Here is a 12,603-nt window from a genome sequence, read left to right as displayed (position 1 = left end):
CTCAGCTCTGTGCCTCTCTCGGTACCCACAGTCAGCAATCAAGAGCTACAGGCCTAGTACCATCTTCAGCCTCAGCAACAGACAGCACAGATTTCCTCTGCAGGTCAGCTCACCTTGTGAAGCTCCAGGTAAAAGAGGCCCTTCCAGAAATGCAGTCTCTGCCTTCCTGTAACAACTATCCTCTTGCAGTCCCCATCAGCAGCTGGGACAACCTGGCTGTAACTGCTTAGGGATAGTTTGTTATCAAATGTGGCCAGACAGATGCAAGTAATTCCTGGGCAAAGAAACCAGACATGGTCACCTTGAGCAGCTGATGAAGACTTTCTACCACACTCCCCAGCAGCTAAGCATTTCTGCATTTTTGACATTAATGAAGACAACTAAGTTGTCACTGGTGCAGTATTTTATTCATTGAGTGACATGAGGGTGTGCCATGCACCGAGTGCACTGCACTTCACAACTCTGTCAGCAGGTAAGGTTCAGTCATCAAATCTCCTTGGACTGGAGGGGATCTGTAAGATAAAAAAAATACTGAGTTATGTTGGACAAACTTCATGCCCCAGTGAGCATATCAGTATGTATGAATGCAAAGCCAACAGAGAAATGTTTCTGTGGTGGTTTAGTCTAGAGGAATTCCCCCTGTTATTTCCTGATGGTTTAAGATTTACACCCCCTTCATGTGGCAAACAGCAGTGAAACATGGAACAAATCAAGAGCTGGAACGAGACTGCACAGCTCGTCAGAGTCACTCTACATGCACACTGCTCTGAAGCACTCTTGCTAAGGGCCTGAAAGAGAAAGGAATGCAGTTCTCAGATAGGAGCCAGAGAGGAAACAAGTGGTGTAGGCAACCTACCAAGGAAGGAAGAAAACCAAATTCAGATTTGCTTCTCCACATTACACTGAACACAGCCCAAGAGCAGCTGTGCTGCACGACAAGAGTCATGCGAGCAGGCAGCACTGAAGGCGTGGCTTGCCCCTCCTTGGCAGTGCCACTGCCACCACACAAAGGCCTGCCATGAAAGCTGAATTCACACTTAGGTACCCAGCTGCCTGCATGCCCAGCAGAACAAAGGCTAACACCAGCACTCATGCATTCTCCTCCCTGCCTACCCTACCCCAGGCTAGGTGCTGCCTGCAGGGTGGGACTCGATGCAGCTGATCTGTTCTGTGGAGTGCCAGGCACAGAACAGCTTCCAATACAAGGGGAGAGGTGGAGCATGCAGGACCACCCCACCTTTAGGTAACTGTATCCAAGAAAACACAGCAGATTCAACCTCCACTCTACTTCCACAGCTAAGACTGATGCTACTGAGGCAAAGGAAAATGCCTTTCTGTCTGCTCTGTGCTTTGCTTTTCACAAGCCTTCCAGAACACCTGACACACTGGCACTGGCTTCCCCTGCTTCTGCTGACACAGCCACCTGTGGCACCAAACCCCAACCTCCTGCTCTGAAGCAGTGAGCAGTATCAGCTCTTACATGAATAGGCCAAGGAACAAGAAGCATCAGCAATTCAAACAAAATCACACCTAAGGGTTTGTGTTTCACCTTCCCTTTCAGCTGGTGCAATCCAGGAACAGAAGCAGCACTCAGGAAACATTTAACAGGTGCACACAACGTGCAACTTGCTTTTTAGGCTGCAGATGGGAACATAAGCTGAGAGTGCAGCTCTGTTTGCACCGAGTGAAAGCCTGCTCATGACTCCAATTAAATATTCAACAGGCATCCCTGTTGACAGTGTTTGTCTCCAGTGATTTTAACACCAGATGGCCTTCTGGAATACTCTGATGAAGGCCACCTGACTCAAGAATGCAATTCCACTTTCTAAGACAGTTTCAAAGTGCCTATACATTAGCAACTGGCTGGAACCAGAGGCACAATTACCAAGGCTAAACCCAGGTAAGTCTGTAATTTGGTTATTTATTGATTTAGCTGTGACTGCAAGACAAGAACAGAGGTTTCCCCCTCTCACAACAAAAAACCCAACACCAAACCAAACCCCAGAGGGATGGCCACGCTTATCTTTTCTTTTCAAGCTTGCTAAAGAAGGTGGAGCTTTGCTTTTGGGTTGGTTTTTTTCATGTAACTGTGTTATGCAGAAACCAGATAGGTGTAGATTACACAACAGGATCCAGTATTAAGTGTTAAGTACTAATCTTTTATTCAATCTTGCTGCTTTAAGCAAGGAGGCTGAGAAAATCCAGCTGGCCCGGGATAATTAGAGCCCCAGATTATCATGTAATGATCCCAATATGAAAACATTCCAGAAGAATGAAAAAGCCATCATTCCACATTAGTTTGGAGGCATTTTAAGAGAAGCAGAGAACTCAGTGTAAAAAACTTGGATCAGGAAGAGGGGAGGAATGCTGCATTGAGCTGTCACATCCCGAGCCCGTGTGGTTTGGTGACTGTGCTTATTAATAACTACAACACGTCTCAAACGGAGACTTTTTTTCTTCCTCCTGCTGTTATGACAACTAAGAGAGAACAAAGCTTGGTAACCTTCAAACAAAAGGCAGAGATCAGTGCCAGGAAAATATTCCAGCTTCATTCAGTAGGGCACAAATCTTGACCTGTAAGCCACTACCATTGCTCGGTGCACAGACTTGACATTCTCCCTCACAGAGTCCCAGAACAGCCCTCTAGGATTGCCCAGTCCAACCACTGAACTCTGCCAAGGCTGGGGCTAAACCATGGCCCTCAGCACCACATCTCTGCCTCCAGGGGTGGTAATTCAACCACCTCCCTGGGCAGCCTGTGCCAGGCTTTGAAAACTTCAGACAAGAGGTTTCTTCTCGTGTCCAACCTAAACCTCCCCTGGTGCAACTTGAGGCTACTTCCTCTTGTCCTGTCACTTGTCACTAGGGAGAGGAGAGCAACCCCCACCTGGCTCCAGCCTCCTTTCAGGTTAGCTGCAGACAGCAATGAAGCCTCCCTTCAGCCTCCTCTTCTCCAAACTAAATCCCAGTTCCCTTAGCCAGTCCTCACCAGCCCTACTCTCCAGACCCTTCACCATCTTTTCTCTGGAAACACTCCAGCCCCTCAATGTCCTCCTTGGAGTGGGGGCCTCAAAACTGAATCCAGTACTCCAGGTGTGGCCTAACCAGCACTGAGTATGGGGAGGACAATCACCTTCTTGGTGCTGCTGGTCACACTATTCCTGATCCAGGACAGGATGTTCTTGGCCTTCTTGGCCAACTGGGCTCACTGGCTCATCTTCAGGCTTCTAATCTATCTACATAGCTTCAAAACAACTTTGTAGTCCCCTCCTGAGTGGCCTGACCCTTCTTTCAAAGCCTAGGAACTCTCCTTTTGTCCCTAAGCTGCAACCACATCTCTCTGATGAGCCAGGCTGGCCTTCTTCCCCACCAAGTTGTCTTCTGACACACGGGCAGGGCCTGTTCCTGCACCTTTAAGACTTCCTTCTTGAAGGGTGTCCAGCCTTCCTGGACTCCCTGGCCCTCTAAAGGGACTCAGTCCACCAGTCTCCAAACCAGGCCAAAGTCTGCCCACTGGCAGTTCTGCTGAACCCCATCTCCAACAGCTGAAAACTCCATCATTTCGTGATCCATGTGCCCAAGACAGCCATCAACTGTTACATCAACCACCAGTCCTGCTCTATTCACGACTGGCAGGTCCTGCAGAGCACCCTCCCTAGCTGGCTCCCTCACCAGCTGTGTCAAGATGTTCCCTTGCACACACTCCAGGACCCTCCAGGACTGCTCCCTCTCTGCTGAGTTGTATTTCCAGCAGACACCAAGGAAGCTGAAGTCCCGCCATGAGAACAAGTGCCAGTGATTGTGAGACTTCTCCCAGACACCTAAAGAATATTTTGTCTGTCTCTTCATCCTGGTTGGCTGGTCTACAACAGTTGCCCACCATGATACCTGCCCTGCTGGCCTTCCCCCTGATTCTCACCCATAAACATTCAACCTTGCTGTAATCATTGTGACTAGTTACATTCCACCTCTCACCAACCTCAGAATACAGAAGAACTTGAGCTGTATTCTACAGCAGAAACAGCCTTTCCTTCTTCTCATTCACTGTGCCACCACAGGTACCAAAGCAGCAGACACAGCCAGCCCAAAGGGAAGCAGCATCAGCATAGCAGAGCCATCAGGCAAGTCTTCCAGTTAACACCCCAGCTCTGTCCATAGCTGCATGAGGAGCAAAAGGCCTGGCATCTTTCTGCTAACCTCCTCATAAAAGGCAGGCCTCCTCATTACCCAAAAGGCTTTCAGGAGCTTTCTAATCTGCCCTTACTCCCTGCTGCCCAGCTCCCACATTTCTTCATGGTTTTATTACCTGGAGGTCTCTCAAGTGCAATTTTTTTCCTTTGGCAACACCTTTCTAATTTATCAGAAAGGAAGAATCTCCAAGTAGAAGCACAGTTTTTCACTGACACAACCTGAGCTAGGCTTGGGTGCAATGCAGAGATGCACATTACCTGTAAATGCAGGTCACCATCATTTGGGTGGTGCAGACTCGAAGACACCAGCTGCCCTCATGACTTCAAAGTCCTTCATGGGATCATAGTTTTTATAGAACTCTGCATAAGCTCGCTTCCTGGGTTCAGCAACTCCAAACTGGAAAGTCAGACACAGAAAATGAAAGCTTGCTGAGTTTTAGCAACAGGATTTTTCTTCTATTAGCTCCATGTTACTTGTCCTAAATATGCTCTTTTGCCTTCCCAGTCTAGCAATGCAGGCTGCCAAGTCAGGCCTAAACCCAGCCTGTTAAACAAAAGGACATCCTAAGTCTGACCACAAACAAGCCTGCCTGCCTGCCTCCCACCAGATGTGCAAGCAGATACTGACCTTTAGCTGTGCAAGCTTATTGACTCTGATAGACATTTGCTGGCCTCAAAGAAGTTTAAGTCAACTGTGGCATTTTTGTGATGAACAACCTGAGGTTAAATTGATTTCCAGTCACTTTTATCAATAGCTTCCTGTGTATTGACAAGCTGCAAGTAGTATAGGAGTGAGTTCAGTGGGCAAATCAAGATCCAGCTCCTCCACAGTAATGCAAACTGTGTTGCTTGCCTTTTGTATGAGATCCAAGGATGATTTACTAAAGCCACTGAAGGACACCTACTGCTCTCATCTTTGTCAGAAGGCTCTTAGGGGCCATGAAAAACAAACTCCAGTCTGTAAGTGGGGCTGTGGGGAAATGTAATCCTCCTTTTCCAAATGGTACTCAAAAGAAAGGATGAAAGGACCACAGCAGCCTTCCCCACCGTGAGACCTTCAGTGTTTTTCAAACTGCTTGTGCACAAGCTCTCTCAATCAGTGTAGAGACAAGAGCTTGACAGCTCTCTTGAGCCTTCAATACCGTGACAGGGAGACACAGAGTCCCCAGAGTTAACGTGCATCCATCGTGTGAAGGATGGAGAGCAGCCTAGGAGCCTAGGGTGAGTGCTCACAAACTGCATGACCCTGATCACACAGCTGAAAGCATCACATCACTTCTTCAAATGAGGATTAGGAAGATTTATTTATGCTCTGGAAACGTGCTCAAAAAAACACGTTACTAAAGCTCTCTGCTGAACAGCTCTCAAACCAAATCTCAACAACAACAAAACACAAAAGACCATGCATTCATCCAGCTGAACTGCAGAACTCACCTTGTATAAAGCTGCACATCCCACAGACACAAAAAATGCCCCAAACAGGTGCATCTTCATCCGCCGGGCCAGAAGGCGCCGCATCTGAGGCTTAGGCAACAGTGCGGCCGACATGGTGACTGGTTCCTAAGCACAGGAGAAGATCTCACATCATTCTCTGTAACTCTGCTCCAGAAGGCTTCTGATCCTTTGGTAATGTGCAACAACCACCTTCACAGCATGAGCCACAGCGCTCCTGGCTGTGTTTTTAATCCATAAGGGACAGCACTCGAGGACAAACTACAGCATGAATCCAGGCAAGGTCTAACACTCCTTGCACCCAGCACTCATGGGATCCAGACTGCCCTTCCCTTTTCATACAGCATCCTTCCCTGCCTGCAGGGCCTACCACCTCAGCCCTGCTGTTCTGGCCTTTACATCAGGACACGTTCAGAACAGGGGTCACATTTTACTCTTTCCCAAGGAAAAGCACATCTCTCCAGCCAGCCTGTGATTCGGGTTGGGTTTGGTTTATGCAACTGCAAACCCAAAGCACATCTCTCCAGCCAGCCTGTGATTCGGGTTGGGTTTGGTTTATGCAACTGCAAACCCAAAGCACATCTCTCCAGCCAGCCTGTGATTCGGGTTGGGTTTGCTTCATGTAACTGCAAACCCAAAGCACATCTCTCCAGCCAGCCTGTGATTCGGGTTGGGTTTGGTTTATGTAACTGCAAACCCTGCCCACTATAGGATGGGGTTTTTTTTAACTTGACAGGGTTTTATTTAAAAACGAGAAGGCCTGAAGCACGTAGCTGTCTTTAAAACCAAGGTGCCCTGCGATGGGAGCGGCCCCGAGGCAGCGCTGCCCGCAGGGTGCTGCTCCCTGCGCGGCCTCCTGCGCTCACAGGGCCACAGAGCAGGAGGTGGCCCTGCGGTTCCCCAAGGCCTTGGTGCTGCCGGTGCTCCGCACGCCCTTACCCCTCGCATTTAAAAGAAACGACCAGAACCAAGCGCCGATCCCGGAGGAAGCAGCGCCGTGGCCGGCCTGAGGCAAACTCCCCGCTCACACACGGCGCTTCGCCCCCTCGCTGCCCTGCGGCAGGGCGGCCGCCACAGCACCCGTCCTTGACGCTCTCGGGGACGCGCAGAGGTCAGGGGCTGCCGCGTGGGGCCGAAGGGAGCGGCCGGGAGAGCGGCGGCTGGCGGCCGTGGGGATGAGGGGAGAGACAGGACTCGGCGGCAGGAGGGGGAGCGCGACCGCGGCCTCACCTCAGCGCGGGCCTCACCTCAGCGCGGGCCTCACCTCAGCGCGAGCCCACCGACGTCCTTCCGCCCAGCCGGCCGGGCACCCTCTGCGGCCTCGCGACTCCGCATGCGCGGGAGGCGGCGGGCTGCGTACGGCGAGCGGCTCGGCTCAATCCCCGCAATGCGCGTTCCAGAGGTGGGCAGTGCTCGGCGTTGCACCGCGCCCGTGTGTCGTGCAGTTTGAGCGTAGGGAAGGGCAGTGGGCTGCGCCACAATCAGGAGCGTACTGCCCACCTGAAGGACGCCCGGCGCGACGCTGCTGTGCCAAGGAGCTCAGTGCGGGCCCTTCCCTCGCCCCAGGCTTCCTGCGCACCGAACAGCTTCGGCGGGCATGGCGAGCACCGCGCCAGCCGCCGCCCGCTGCTGAGGCACCTGGTTCTACAATAGGTGCGGTTGAAATGAAGGATAGCTGCTCAAGAATTATTCCTGTGTGGATTAATGCAAAGTGCATCTTTGTGTTACATTTAGGATGCTAAATGAAGTGCTAATTGTTGTATTCTTTGACGTCATTACCATGGGATACACAGCCAGCCCCTTGGCGCTCGGTAAGAAGGACACGTTGAGACTGTGCAAGTAAAGGATGAAAAAAGGGACAGAGGGAGAACTAGGGAAGGAGAGCAGACAGTCGGCTCCATTAGGTCGGTGCACAGAGTTGCTTCCTGTCACTTCAGTTCCTGAGTTGATTATAAGGCTGTATGCGGTTCTGGACCTGAGTGAGCCTTGTGCATCCAAATACATCAGAGCACATAAACGTCCTGACAGCACTGAGGCAATGCAGAGATAACAGCAGCCCTTCCCTTCGCAGTCCACCCAGCCCTGGGGTCTCCAGCACCTGCTCCAGTTCTCTTTTGCAACCTACTATGAGGACTGTTTGTTCTAAAGGTGCCACAGTTCCCAAAAGAGTCTGCAGCCCTCTTTGCCTCTCCAAAACGCAGCAGCACCAGCAACAGGTGAAGCTTTTCCATGGTGCCCTTGAAAGGGGTCATTTTTTTGAGGCGTGAAGGCAGGCATTAATGATAAATCATTTCTTGCTTGTGCTTCCCTGAAATTTAAAACAAAATTTACCTCTGGCTTTAGTGACAGAAAATGTAGGCAGTGAATTGTCTTTCCCACAGAGTGCCAGCTGTGACACTTTCTGTGGTGTAGACTGGAGCCAGCTCAGGAACACCGCTGTGACAGTCCAGCGATTTTGCATATGCCACAAGAAGCCTTTCGATAATCATGATCTGGATCAAATTAGAACCAAAAATCTACTGGAGAAAGATCACATGGGGCATCAGTAATCCCCAGAGCCAGATGCATTCCTAAATAATTTGTTACAAAATCAACCTCTATCAGTAATAAAATTCAGCAATGCTGTGTGGCACAGATGAAAATGCACACATCTGGGTGCTCCTGCTCCCCTTTCTGTGCCAGAAATTAACTAAGGAAATGCTCTCTTACCACAGCTGTGTCGACATCCATCTAGGGTGCTGTGGAACCAGCAAAGATGTTGTGGCACAAGAAGCTATTTAGCAGAACTGGAGTGGCAGCTGTACCATAAATGAGGGTGAATTAAGGATTCCTAAATGGGAAAAAGTCAAAGTTAGTAGCGGGAAGGAAAATTGGGCATGATGGACAAAGAGCAAAAGTTTAAACAGGAGTAAATGGAGCAGACAGGGATTTCACAAGCCTTTGTTGATTTTATGCATGCTTCTGAGAGAAAAATAAAAAAGGCAATTTGCTAAGTTTTGTTCAACTTGTGAGGAGTTGGATTTGGGTATTTTTATACAGATCAAAGAGTGATACCATTCTGTGACTGAGCAGGAGTTCATTGTTCATTTCCCAGCCTCCAGTCAAGCCATGGCTAATGTGTGTGTCCAAGAGCTAGCAAACACACCAGGTTCACAGCTGAGATGTTCACACTCCCGTGGCAGGGTCGTGGGGTTGTTTGGACTATTCTTCTGGAGTATGATTCTGTATTAATTGTTCTCATTCTGAAGACCTCCAGGTTCAGAGAGCCTGCCTGGAACAAACACCCTGCTTAGGGTGTTTGGACAACCTTGCCTACATGAACTGGATTCTTAATCAAGTAATACTCTCTATCTGTCTCATTCTTACCTCAAAGTTTAAGGTAGACAAGTCTGCCTTCATCTTTCATTGTCATCTGATGTCTCAGGATGAAACAAAAACACACCCCCAGAAACACCTCCCTCCTGTTCCTTGGTCAAAGCTCTCTAAATGATGCCAAGATTCTTGTCTTTCGTGGTTTAAAATGTTGTGTAGTGAGTCTGCAATGGCAATAAAGTCATCCAAGACAATGGGTTTGCACTGCTCTTTACACCTCTGTGTTTGTGTAGCGCTGCCTTACCCTGAGAAAGGTTTTTCATTCGTCATCCTTGTTTTCCAGGTGTGTCTCAGTGCACTCCTCTCAGAAGAGTGAGCTGCATAGAAAGGAGAAGAGGTCTTGCTCAGATCAGAGACTGCACCTTGAGAAAGTGACCCCTTAAAAACATGCAGCTGGAGATGTAGCTGTCTCTAGGTTGCAGATGTCTCTGTACCCTGGAGAGCTCTATGTCCTCTGTTTGATTTACCCAGCACAACACAGAGCTCACTCTGACAAGAGACTGACCCTGATGATGTGTGAAGTGCACTGCTGCAGCTATTTCCTGTGGCAAGTTTCAAGACCTTTTCTCATAGGCTTCTAAACCTCTCATTTTTCATTTGTGCTTTAATTCACACTGTGGTGATGACATGGTCAAGTGTGGGAAGACGCTGGCAAACTTTCCCTTCTGGGTTCGAAGCGACAGGCAGGAGTGAAGGATGTCTCTTTAAGCTTTGCTCTGACTTGTGTCCACATCACACTGCAGCCATGTCAACCAAATTGTGTCCATTTATGAGGAGAGTGAGTTCCTGAACAGAGAGACACAAATTAAACAAGCAGTACCCCAGAGATGATGAATTCATTGACCTCTTTATGACCCGGTGAACAAACTGTGAGCCTGAACACTTGTCTGTTGCTTCCAGTTACATCACCTGCTCTCATAAAAGACATCCCCCTCTTCCCAAAAATGCCCTTGCTCTGGTTTACCTTGGGGTTGGAAAAGCCCATTGATTCAGCACTACTGTGCTGGGGAAAGGCTCCCTAGCATTTATGGGATATTTGATGGCACTGCAAATAAAACAGATTTTCTTTACAGCCCTAACTTTGCCAACACTCGAGGAGTCTCTGACTACAAAATCCCCAGTGGGGCTAAAATCCACATGAGGTTGTGGTCCCAGGTTTGAAAGGTGAGGCACAGTCAGACCTGTGAGGCTTCCAGAAAGTAGCTCATGGGGTTTTTTTTTAACAAACTTGTTACTGGCATAAACTTCTAACAATAAGTACACTGAAACCAGTCTGGTTGAGCTTGGCTGGTTTTGTTTGAAATAATCTAATTAGGAAATTGTGACTCTCAGGTTTCTACTGCACTGAAATTGTTGAGCTTTGTGATTAACAAACCTGGCAACAGATAACAGCATAAGCAACCTTAGTTCAATGTATTGTGACTGAATGAGTTCAGGACATATTTTCCTAAGGCAAATCTGGCTGTGCTCAATCCAGCATTACATGTAAACGTCTGGAAAACTTGCCATGTTTTTCCAAGCAGGAGGCATGAGATTACTCTAATCCACAGCCTCTACCACAGTATTAATTAGCATGGCTTACTAAGCAGGGACGTAATATTTGTAAATGAAACTCTAGAAGGGCATCAGTAAGGAACAGGATGTTGGAGCCAAATGGAAAACATGAACCAATAAAAAGGCTGAACTCGCTAGAAGTGCAAGCTCAGTCTTTGAAGTTAGTTCAAGTACTGCATGCTTTAATTTTGGTGTAATCTTCTGATGGGGGTACAAACAAGAACTCAGAAACAGATTTTGTAACGTTTGGCCCAATGGTAGATGAATCAGTTTGTTGATGGTTACCAACAATTGCACAGCCAGAGGAGCTGTGGTCTTTGTTCAATTAGATTGAATAATTGGCTTCAGTGGGAGTTTCGGGTGCAGAGCAAATGAAGTGTCACAGCCCTGGACTCTCGTAAGATTCCTTAGCAGAGGCTAAGCTTTTGCCTTCAGAACAACCTGAACATGGATTCAGAGAAAATAAGTCCCTCAAGAGTTCATCTGCTCATTGCCCAGCCCCAGTATGGGTTTGAAAATACGTAGTCATTTGGACAGATACTCACATCTTATCTGGTTTTAGAACCCCTCTGGTGACAATAAGGATAGCAAAAGCTCTCTGGGCAGTTGTTTCCAGTGCTGAACTATTGTCTGGAAATCCAGCCTGTGCTTAGTGCTACATTCCCCTGGCAAGCCCCAGGAAGCATATGTATTGCTGTGGTCTGATTTTCTAGTCCTTTGTTGTTGTTTTTCTAGCAGACTTTCATGTGGAGCTGCAGTGGAAAAGCTGTGCTTTCCTGGTGCTCCACTCGGAAAGGAAAGGCCAAGATCACACTGCTTTTGTCCCTTGGACAGCCTTCTGAAGGCATGCTCCTGCCAGGTGCTGAGCACCTCTGGAGACTTGAAGTAAGAGAACAAGTTCAGGATGAGGAAGTCAGGAGTTAAGGTGATCTTTGAACTGGAAGATCATAACTGGTGGATGAACACAATCACACACTCTCCTTTTTCAGATCAGGTTCATTAGCTTGAAACCAGTAAATCATTTACCGTAGTCTGTAGTGAATGGCCAACACGTCCTGTTAATTACATCCTCATTAAGGACACAAAAACAGAGATGAAGTTAATTTTTCCTGTTGCATGTGCTTTCTAGGGGAAAAGGAACTCCCCAAAAGTGCATTTGTTTTCTCTGCAGCAGCTGTGCAGGTCTCTGGAAAGAGCCATGCCTATTCCTCAGCAGCACAAGCGTAACAAGCAGTCCTCTCAGATGCAAGCGAGTGCAAAGCCAAACACTTAGAAACCTTCATTTCCAAACATACACAGAAGAATGTGGCTGGAATATTGTCTTTGGAAATAGATTACATATAGCAAGCTTAAGCCCTGTGTAATTATGACAGCAGTTCAGCAGACAAGGTAATTGGTGTGTAGAGTGTGTACACATAAGCACACACACAGCCACCAAGTAGAGATTTCATACACAGCTCTAATGGTGGAAATTACTCCAGAGTTGTTCAATCTTCAAAGTACCTTTTTCCAGAAATGAGTGGGATTCAAACCAATTAGGGTCCAGGGTTTATAAAACCAGTAGTGACCAGCTGGGTGTCACAGCTGGATGACATTAATTTAGTTGTCTACAGGTGAAAAACCACCGAGGCTGCTGTCAGCTTGTTGGTTGCGTTCACCGTGCCATAGGCACCATGGAAGAGCAATAAAAATCTAGTAAGGAGGTGTCCCTGCCTGTGGCAGGGGGTTTGGAACTGGATGAGATTTAAGGTCCCCTCTAACCCAAAGCATTCTATGATTCTATAATATTTGCAGTGAAATCTCTGTATGTAATGACTTGGACAGCTAGGGGATATTGTATAAGCTATTTTGTGCCTGTGCATTCCTTGAGGGTGATGCTGTGGGGTTTATTCTTGCTTGCCATATCACTTGTTTCATTTACTTTCTCATTAATGGCACAATTGCTTTGCTTTGTTCAAAAAGCCTTCTCTGAGAAGTGAGCATTGCTTTCTTTTTAAACTTCTTGCCAACAACAGACTTCCAAATGCACGTGGTA

At 47.9% G+C, this 12,603-nt stretch overlaps 1 protein-coding gene across 3 annotated transcripts; it reads right to left on the bottom strand.

Annotated features, from left to right (window-relative positions):
* Positions 1 to 385: 385 nt before the first annotated feature.
* COX6C (cytochrome c oxidase subunit 6C) lies at positions 386 to 7,013 on the bottom strand. Of its 3 annotated transcripts, none has more exons than XM_068161150.1 (4): positions 6,907 to 7,013; positions 5,625 to 5,750; positions 4,449 to 4,587; positions 386 to 512 (listed from the first exon to the last, which is right to left on the bottom strand). In XM_068161150.1, the coding sequence occupies exons 2-3, from the start codon at positions 5,736 to 5,738 to the stop codon at positions 4,468 to 4,470; spliced, it is 234 nt and encodes a 77-aa protein (XP_068017251.1). In that variant the 5' UTR covers positions 5,739 to 5,750; positions 6,907 to 7,013; the 3' UTR covers positions 386 to 512; positions 4,449 to 4,467. The 3 variants fall into 3 exon arrangements, with proteins under 3 accessions (XP_068017251.1, XP_068017252.1, XP_068017253.1); XM_068161151.1 differs by having other exon boundaries at positions 6,890 to 6,995; XM_068161152.1 differs by having other exon boundaries at positions 6,873 to 6,974.
* Between the last annotated feature and the right edge of the window lie 5,590 nt (positions 7,014 to 12,603).

The sequence above is a fragment of the Melanerpes formicivorus genome, unplaced genomic scaffold (assembly GCF_026170545.1).
Source record: "Melanerpes formicivorus ecotype bairdi unplaced genomic scaffold, bMelFor1.0.p_v2 SCAF_56, whole genome shotgun sequence".
NCBI lineage: Eukaryota > Metazoa > Chordata > Aves > Piciformes > Picidae > Melanerpes > Melanerpes formicivorus.
Note: the sequence above shows the minus strand (reverse complement) of the source record. Positions and strands in the feature narration are given on the sequence as shown.